This window comes from Pollachius pollachius (assembly GCF_949987615.1).
Source record: "Pollachius pollachius genome assembly, chromosome: 1".
NCBI lineage: Eukaryota > Metazoa > Chordata > Actinopteri > Gadiformes > Gadidae > Pollachius > Pollachius pollachius.
In genome coordinates this window covers 5501707-5511923 of record NC_136934.1, presented here as the reverse complement: position 1 = coordinate 5511923, position 10217 = coordinate 5501707, and the positions used below count along the sequence as shown (strand labels likewise).

Here is a 10217-nt window from a genome sequence, read left to right as displayed (position 1 = left end):
CGACCGTCCAGAAATAACGGCCCACAACAACAGCCTTTATTACTTTAAATGACAGCCTTGGCTTTGGTACGCTGTCCCTTGGCTCCATTGGAGGCAGGGCTCTGGTGTGTCTGGGAGGCCTTGCGCTTTTAAACCGAGCCGACAAAACGCTGCACAAGGACACGCTGATTGTACGCTATCCTTGTTGACAATATCCTCCAGAAATCTGGAAGGGTCATGGATGGGAAAGCATGGAAGGTGTTATCAGTTGGCCGCCCAGAATCAGAGGAGAAAAGCAAACGTTTTCTTTCTCGTGACGTAGAAGTTAGACCATTATATAGCATCATATGTCTTATGGTCCTTTAGGATAAATTTGCATGTTTGCTGGAGCTATATGTCAAAAAACATGTTAGTCTGGTGAGAGCTACATGACGAATCCATTCACCTTGACACGGCAAGAGCAAATGGCCGACAGCCAACGCACAGAAAACAATGTTATCGTTTCAGTTGTAAAACTTTATTGTTCTTTGAGATACTGCACAACACATGCTGATCACCCTAATGCACGGCAGCCTCTATTCCTTCATGTCTTTCAACATGAGGGCCAAACAGGTGTGAGAGTCTTCCCTTATCTAATCACATGGCAACAGTCACCCTCCCTGTTCTGTGCTGCTCTGTTGACAAACACAGGTGAACCAAACAATCCAAAAGAACATACCGTACAAACACACACGCACGCACGCACATCCATTTGCCATGGTGATTGTATGTGTGTGCGTGTGTGTTTGTACGGTATGTTCTTTGGGATTGTTTGTGAGTGAGTGAGTGAGTGAGTGAGTGAGTGAGTGAGTGAGTGAGTGAGTGAGTGAGTGAGTGAGTGAGTGAGTGAGTGAGTGAGTGAGTGTGTGTGTGTGTGTGTGTGTGTGTGTGTGTGAGTGTGTGCAGACACACACCCACACACACATGCAAAGGATAACCGTGCAACCCAAAAGAGTTCAGAGCAGGTATAAACTGGTTTGACGCTGTGGGACGGTATGACCAGGTCCCGTGCAGCGGTGCAAAGAGCCTTACAGGAGCACAATTACTGCGTGGAAAAGGAAGTTACGTTTAATATTTAATGTTCATGAATCTCTATCACAGAAGTCTACTACTACTACTACTACTACTACTACTACTACATGGATGTTATTAACAGTGTTTGCAGTGGGGCTTTTAGCACATATATTCATCCTGGAAAAAACTACTGAAGAGGCAAAACAATCAAGGTTGCCCGCTTGTGAAAAAGTGATCGAGTTACGATTGAGCAGTTCCTAATGGTTTTATCTTTTTAAATCCTTTTACAATTTTGCGGCCAAATTGAAGTTAAGTCAATAGTAGCCCGTGTACAACGGATATAAAAGCACATGGAGGAGACAAAGTAAAAGTGTTGTTGTCAGGCAAAGTGGAATGGAGAGCAGGATGCATGTGATTGGTCCTCAAACCTGTCTGAGTGTTTGGTGTTTGCAGTGGAACCCGGCCCTGAAACCCAGATATCGTTATGACGCTTGGAAAATAAATGGCAAGCCCAGATCACCTTGTGTTGTTCAAACACCCTGTCGTGTTGCAGCTCTATTTCCTGACCGTTGCTTCATTTCCTGGAGGCACAGAGAGCTGGCGGGAAGGGGGAAGGGAGGGAGAGAGGGAGGGAGAGAGAGGGAGGGAGCGAAGGAGGGAGGGAGAGAGGGAGGGAGGGAGGTAGAGAGAGAGGGAGGGAGGGAGAGAGGGAGGGACGGAGGGTGAGAGGGAGGGAGGTAGAGAGAGAGGGAGGGGGAGAGTGGGAGGGAGAGAGGGAGGTAGGCGTAGAAGGACGGAGGGAGAGAATGGAAGGGAGAGAGGGAGAGAGGTAGGGAGAGAGAGAAAGAGAGTAAAAGAGCTAGAGAAAAAAAGAAGGATTGCAGGAGGTGTGGTGGGTTCAAAAGAGACAGGAAGAAGTCAACAATAAAAATGCCCCAGAAGATTAAAAAAGTAGCACATTTCTCTGGAATAACACAAATGAGGAAACAAGGATGTAAACAAGGTTTACTCCATTTGCAAAGATGTTCTTTATGCAAACTGACTTTATATTGGAACACCTCCAGAAATCGTGCACCAGTCACAAAATAAATAAGAATAAAACATTCACAAATGCACTCACAAAAGCATACATGCACTCTTTGACTACTTTGACTAGATCTAGTCATTAGATAGTTGATTTCTGTATTCATATACTATTAGAAGATGATTTAATATTTGCGTAGGAATATACTTTTCTTTGGAAGAAATTTGAAATGTAGTTATTGATGTATTTATGCTGGCAGTGGATTCCGTGAAATAAACTTAAAGTAAGAGGGCGATGTTTTACACTTTGGCATGTCGTAGAACCCATTCATAGTGCTGCTGTGAGTTGCATGTGCTCTGCCCAGCTTGCCCTCACCTCTCCCCCGCCCATTCTCTCTCTCTTCCACTCTCTACGACACACCAGTGCAAACAACTTCAGCAGCTGGGGAAAATGACAAAAATAAAGCCTCATTCAGCCGACCTGAAACCTCTGCCTGCCTTCTCCGCTCCTAAAACGGTTCCTTCACCCAGACATATAATCCCTCCCTTCCTTGTGCCTCCCCTACCCTCCATCATGGCCCTGGCTGTGTCCTGTCTCCTGCCACATCCGCCTCTGCAGACCGGCAGCTTTTCCAGCCCATTCTACCCACTGCACCCCGAGTTAAACCCTCAGGGAGGTTGAGATGAGGTTTAAAACACACATACTCCCACACACATGCAGATGGTTATATTAGAGAGGGAGAAAGGGAGGGAGAGAGAGTAAGAGAGTAAAAGAGCGAGAGAGAAAAAGAAGGATTGCAGGAGGTGTGGTGGGTTCGAAAGAGACAGGAAGAAGTCAACAATAAGAATGCCCCAAAATATTTAAAAAAGTATTCTCTGGAATAAAACACACATACTCCCACACACATGCAAACGCTTATATTATAGACCGTGTCCTATGAATCCCTCCATTCTGTGGCACAAAAACAACCCCGCTGGCATGGCTCGTATTCGCTATAGGTAGCCAACGGGCCACACACAGTGCGGGGGACAAACTGCGGCTGGCTAGCGAGCCAAGGGGGCTGGCACTAATGCAGGCTTTGCTTTGTCATTGAAGGGCCTTGACAAAGCAGTACCAGGCAAAGCCTCCTGATCACCACCACTGATGGTGGATTAGAGCCACCACACCACAGGACTTACACAGCCTGGCTGGCCTCCACGCCTCCCAATCTTTGTGTGTGTGTGTGTGTGTGTGTGTGTGTGTGTGTGTGTGTGTTTGTGTGCATGTAGATGTGCGTGTTTGTGTTTGTGTGTGTAAATGTGTTTTTGTGTGTGTGTGGTGTGTGTGCATGTAGATGTGTTTTCGTGTGAGCGTATGTGTCTGTGTGTGTGTGTTTGGTGTGTGTGCGTGTGTGTGTGTGTGTGTGTGTGTGTGTGGGTGTTTTTGTGTGTCTGTGTTTACAGTATGTGTTTCAGAGTGAGTGGGCAAATAGTGTGGGAGGATGGAATCGGTTCTATATGCACCGCGACATACGAGTCATGAGTCACCGTGAGCAGAAACCAGTGTGTGTTTTAGTATAAAGGCGTACTGGAGAAGGTGTCTCTGGCCATCTGTTTGTGTGGATGTATGTGTTGGATGGACGCGTACAGGCGATAGTTTTACCCATTATGAAACGCGTTATGAAACACTTCTTCTTAAACAATGCAATCAGACATGGCTACGATTTGATCAGGAAGTTAAGAACGGCCAGTCGGTAAAAATAGCCTGTGTGCTGCTGTTAAGGATTAGCAGATTGTGGCAAGCAAACACCCTATGGACATACACACACACACACTCGACAAACTCAATCACACTATGATTTGGTACAGCTTTCTATTGTGATTCTATGTGGGACAACTTTAGTGAGACTTTTTTTAGGACACACACTGTGTTTGCCTTGGCATAAAATAAGCCTTTGATGTCCAATGTGTGTGTGTGTGTGTGTGCGTGTTTGTGTGTATGCGTGTGTGTGTGTGTGTTTGTGTGTGTATGTGTGTACGTGTGTGCAAAAGAGCCAGAGCGAGAGAAAGCACATCAATAGACAGTGTTTGCTTGCATGGGCGCCTGCATCTCTCCTGTGCCTACATTTGTGATTCTCTAGGAGCACACACACACACACACACACACACACACACACACGCGCATCCAGCCTTTTGACTATCCCCGACATTCCCCCCCGCCTTCTCTCCGTGGTGCCACGCGTAGTCTGTGGGTAAGCATGTGGACGTTGAGGTGTGTGCGTGTACCTGATGCGCGTGCGTGTGTACCTGTGCCGTTGGTGCGCCCGCGGTAGAGGTCGTCGTAGGCCTTCCACTGGCTGGTGACCTGGTAGGCGTTGATGAAGACCACCAGCACCACCACCAGACAGACGAGGGGTACCAGCGCCGCCGCCGACAGGGCGGCGTAGACGTTGGGCATGAAGCACCTGGAGGAACAAACACATGTTAAGCCCTCCTTTTTTAACTCGGTTACACTCTGATAAGGAACCAAGAGTTTGTTGCTTTGGGGACATCCCATGGCGAACGACTGAGTGTAAAAACAGTTGAGTGTGACACACGGTAAACCGTGTGATCAGGAGCAAAAGGATGGGTTCCAAATGATGAGAAAATGTGATAAAATTAAAATTTTCTCGCGTCGATACATCCTGTACTGGATAAAGGCCGTGTTGCCTTCATTTAGAAGCAAAAACAGGACAGCTGAAACACACACACACACACACACACACACACACACACACACACACACACACACGCGCACAACTGCTGTGTTGCCCTTAAGCAACGGCACTGAACAAACGGAGCGGGCCACGAGCAAACAGAACTTATCTGAGGGGCAGACAGGCCCTCTACTCTGAGAGCGCGGGAACATTAAGAAGAGCGCGACTGGGAGGCAAACAAGTGGTGCATTGATGCGCTGAGAGGGGGGTCTTATCTGTGGAGTGTTGTCGTGAATACGTGCTTCAGCAGATGAGGAGCCCCCCCCCCGGATTAATAATGCACTTTCAACCGGTTACTGGAGCCGTACGCTGCTGCTCGCGCACACACACACACACACACACACACACACAGTCATGCATATGTACGCAATCACACACAATCACAAACACACACACCATGGACATAAACACAAACACACACACAATCATGCACACATACACAAACACACACACTCATACTATGGTCATAAAGATACACGCAATAGTGTGCACAAACAAACACACACACGTACACACAATCAAACATGCAATCATGCATATAAACACAATCAGACACAATCACAAACACACACACCATGGACATAAACAGGAACACACACATATCACACACAATCACAGTAAGGAAATAAAGATGCATGCGATAACACACGCAAACCCACCTACACAATCATGCAGACACAAAATCATGCAGATATACACAATCACATTACGGACATAAAGATACACACACAATAATGTGTACACATACATACACACACACATGCACACACGTACACACACACACACACACAAACACACACTTTGAGGTTGAACTCGTTCATCACAGGCATGTGTATTATTGGCCTGTTAGACCGAACTCTGCCAGTTGTGACATTTCGTAGTGTTTCCCGGTCATCACATGTTAGTCCGTCGTTTGTCACTCTGGGAAAATCCCACCTTTTCCCTCAGCCATCCCTCTCCTCCCATCGGCTGCGGCCCTGATAACTGTCATCGCCGCCCTAGTTCACAAGCTTGGATATGACAGCCAAGCTTGGACACACACACAAACACACACGCACACACAGCAGACACACATAGACACAAGCAGACACACACACACACAGCAGACACACATAGACACAAGCAGACACACACACACACACACAGACACACACACACAGCAGACACCCCCTCATTTTTCTCACAGAGGCATAATTGGTGTTGTGTTGTTGTGTGTCCTCCACGAGCCATAACACAACGCGTGGTATGACAAACAAAAGCAGTTTCATCAACTGGGGCCCGTGGCACGGATGGGGGGGGTTCAAAACAGGAGCGGGTGTAGACGAAATGGAAGTGTGTGTGTGTGTGTGTGTGTGTGTGTGTGTCTGCTTGTGTCTATGTGTGTCTGCTGTGTGTGTGGGTGAGATTGTGCGTGTGTTTGTCCCCCCTTTCGTGGCCTTGTGAGCAGCAAGAATTCTGCTTCTCACAAGAACTCTATACCCCAGAGATTCCTGCAGTGAGATCAAGCAAATAATACCAAAAAAAGAGACCCTTCCAGACGGAGCCATGTGATCGACTCACGGTGGTGGTGTGGGGACACGGGGGTGAGTTAAAGTCTACGTTGGGCTAGGTTAAGGCTGGCTCAGCCTATGTGGGGCTACCCGCATGTTGGGGCAGGGGTTGGCCACATTTTAAGGGACGCACAGTAAATAAAGCGGAGAAGCAACAGATTCTGTTCTGTTTTCTACACTAATAGATCGGACATTTCAAAGCCACAGCTCATCAGACATTCCACCCTGCAGTCTCTTGAGGTGCTGTGTCGGAGCCTGTTCTGCGTCTAATAAGGTCGAGGCCCTCAATCAATGTCTCTCCATCTCCGTTGTTGTGTTGGAATGCAACTTTCAGCCCCAGAGCTAAAAACTCAAAAACAAATTATTCAAAACTATGAGTCAGCATCCATTAAGGTTTGGAAACACTGATACACTAAAAACAATGTCCACCGGTAATCAAGTCTCAAGGTTTCGGATGAGCAATGAGAACAAACTTTCACCCAAAACATCAACTTGCGATACATTGACGTGGAGATTCTGCATATGCGTCCGTATACATTTATGTCGGATGACGTTCATAAAATCAAATGCGTCAGATTCACATCAATCCAAAGCACTGCTGCTGAATGTGTTCTGCGTGCGATTACAGCGGTCTAGTTCGTCACAAAGGACCCTTCAGACAGTCGGTCTCGAACAGAACGCTAGCAAATGCCGTGTCGCCACGGCAACCACAGTCACCGGGCCTTCCTGCAGCAGGAAGCGAACACAGTATGTGTCGGTGTTTGGAACGATGCACTAACAGATAGTTATATGGATGGATAGAGAGAGAGTTCAGTGCTCTCTCACTTGCTGTTGGATGCTAGACGCCATAGAAGTGACTCCGAGGGGCCTTCTGACGTAGCTCCTCAATCTTGTGCTAGCCTGCTAGCGTGAGAAACTAGCCTTCCCTAGATCACTTGCCGCTAATTCAAGAACAAATCCTGGCAGACCTGAATGAGGATACCGGAGCCGTCATCAAAAAACAACACGCAGGTAACAGATGACGAAGATAACAGTGCTTTTAACCGTATTTATAATCTACATACACACAGGATAATGTCAGCAACGTCAACAACGTCCACAGACGCACCAGAGTAATCCAGATGACGGTATGGATTAGTACCATGATTGTACGGGGGCTTGGGTGTTGAGTGGGGGGGGGGGGGGGGGGGGGGGGGGGGACAGAAAGTCACCAAAACAACAGGTGAGATGCACAACAAGGCATTTACATGACAACGGTGCTGATGCTCACGCTCTGTTTCTCGATACCCATTCCCCGCTCGCAGGCTGGAACTGAGAACAGCTGAGACCAACATGAGCTCACCTGTTTACATTGATGAGGAGAGATCGAGAAACCGAGAAAGGGAGAGAGAGAGAGAGAGAGAGAGAGAGAGAGAGAGATATGTTGGGGCTAGTTGTTTACTTCCTAATGAACTGAATGCAGGTCTGTGTTGGATAACCTACACCCACACACACACAAACACACAGACCAGCAGAAAGCACACTGCTGTTTGCATGCAGAAGCGAGACACGCCTAAACCGGAGGGCTAATTTTAGCATCCGAGAATTCCTCCTTCATCAGTGTTTTGTGCTGACCTTCACAGACACACAGGCTACCTCTTAGTCACCAGGCAGAGCAACGGTTCACTTTGGCCCAGAGACCATGACATCAATGTTATAACCGCATGGTGCAATAGTGTACTCACCAACATGCAAACAGAACGTTTAGAACAGCTCCACCTGGGGCAGGTATAATTACCCACGATGACTTCATCAGGGGGGGGTTACTCAGTGTTCTATAAATAGTTGACTGTTTATCCAAACATCCCTTACTCAGGCACATGCGCGCACACAAACACACACACTCACAGGGCGCCTTCTGTGTCTTCCTGTGTGTGTGTTTGTGCGTCCAAGATTACATTGTGATGTTTATTTTCTACATTTTTTATTAATTTAAACTTGACTTCCTCCACACCCCCTCACGCTACTCCTTCCCCGACGCTTACAGGAACTGGAGGTCCGAAACGGTACTTACCCCGTCCTAAGCCCTGCGAAAATACCGGAGAGCTGCAGTCATCCGGAAGGTTCAGACAGGATTTAGCAAACAGCGGAGACCATTAATTGCCGTTATGGTCGCCGAAGGCCTTAGTGTAACTCCAGGGTCTGTCTCTGTGTGTTTTGTGTTGTCTAGAAGTGTGTAGGCACGTATATGCACAGTGCTTCTTCCATACATTTACATTTTACATTGAGGGCATTTAACAGACGCTTTAAACCAAAGGGTCTGACAATGGTTCACACACACAATCATACGCCGACAGCGGAGTCAACCACGCAAGACGTCTCGCTCAGGGACACCTCGGCGCTCAGCTTGCTAGGAGGAGCCGGGGATCGAACTAGCAACCTTCCGGGTTCAGGTCAACCCGCTCTACCTCCTGAGCCGAGCCGACCCACGGGGCCCCGATCTGTAGCGTGTATGAGGGCCACTCACACGTCCCCGTTCACCAGGCCGTACACGGCGTGGATGGTCCAGCCGAAGCCGCCCAGCAGCACGATGACCAGCAGCACGATGACCACGGCAGGAAGTCCCCAGCCCAGCAGGACGTAGAGCACTTCGCGGCGGTCCGTGTGCTCGTCGTTCATCACCAGCACCTGCCAGAAGTTCACCGCCTGGTGAGGGGTGGGGGGTCACATAGGGTTGGAAGGTGTTAGGGTTAAGGCTAGCAATGTACAATGTGTGGAACTGGTTCGAGGGCAGACAGACCGATTGATTGACAGGTTGCATGGCTTCCTCGTGCGTGTTTGCACGTAGATGGGAGAAAGGGAGAGGAGGGTGCCTCGAACGCACAGACACCGTATTGCGCTCGAGTCCATGCGAGGTTCAGGTGCAAAGAAACACACGCAAACACCTGTCTCGACACTCAGGCATGCTTTTTGTTGTTTTAATTTTCTCCAAGCTCTGAGAGGACGCCATACGCCTGAGAACACACAACCCAGGGCTGTTGAACAGGCGCGTGGGCTGATCAGCTGTAGACTGCGGCCCAGGCAGAACGCACCGGGCCTCCGCTGTGTGTCTCAGAGGGAACACGCCGCGGGGCCACTCCCATCCACTTGACAGCAGATCCAAGACTCGCGTTAGAGCGTGTTCAGCAGCGCCTAAGTACCGCGCTCGTGTAATCCGTTTATTCAACCAGAGGCGGTTTAACAATATGGAACACATTACTCATGGAAACAGTCGGTCAACAAAGGGAGACGCAGGGGAGGCAATTGTTCCTTGGCTACATACCTGTCTAATGGACCAACATAAACACACTCAGACTTAAGGCCTTCTCTGTTTAGGTTGTTTTCAATGGCACTACGCATCAGCGCTTTTTCGTCTATTCGAGATGTCTGCATTGATCTCTTTCTTGTTCAATTGTGTTATTGGCCAAGTGTCTAACATCCGCTACATACACAGAGTATAGCCACTCTGAAGCGTTGACACAGCCGTGAAGTAACAGCAAAGGATAAAACAAACCCCTTCCTGTGACCGGGAGATCAAACCACAAGCGACTATCATCCATGCTATTAGAAATGCACCAACAATGCAAACAGCACCAGATAGTGAGAATTCAGGCACCACAGTGTAGATCACACATACCTTCCTGCCTGGCGTTAAGCTGGTTGGGATAATGTCAGCCGATAGATGTGGGCCTACGATTTGTTTGCCGATGTTTTTGGCCAGGACTATTTTTGGTCTGTTTCGACAAAGTACTCAATTTATTTGTAAGGGATGGTGTATAGTAGGCCTATACTAGGACGTGACGTTGGACTCACCAAAGCACAACAGATCACCTTATAAACACAGAGTTGACCAGTTGGT

General features: G+C 48.2%; 1 protein-coding gene across 1 annotated transcript in view; it reads right to left on the bottom strand.

Moving 5' to 3' along the window:
* Positions 1 to 10217, bottom strand: part of adgrv1 (adhesion G protein-coupled receptor V1) — a 138424-nt gene that overhangs the window by 17033 nt on the left and 111174 nt on the right. Inside the window, exons 92-93 of the mRNA XM_079751739.1 lie at positions 8847 to 9025; positions 4342 to 4499 (exon numbers count right to left, since the gene is read on the bottom strand). Coding sequence (XP_079607865.1) covers positions 4342 to 4499; positions 8847 to 9025 — 337 coding nt within the window. The remainder of the gene's footprint in view (positions 1 to 4341; positions 4500 to 8846; positions 9026 to 10217) is intronic.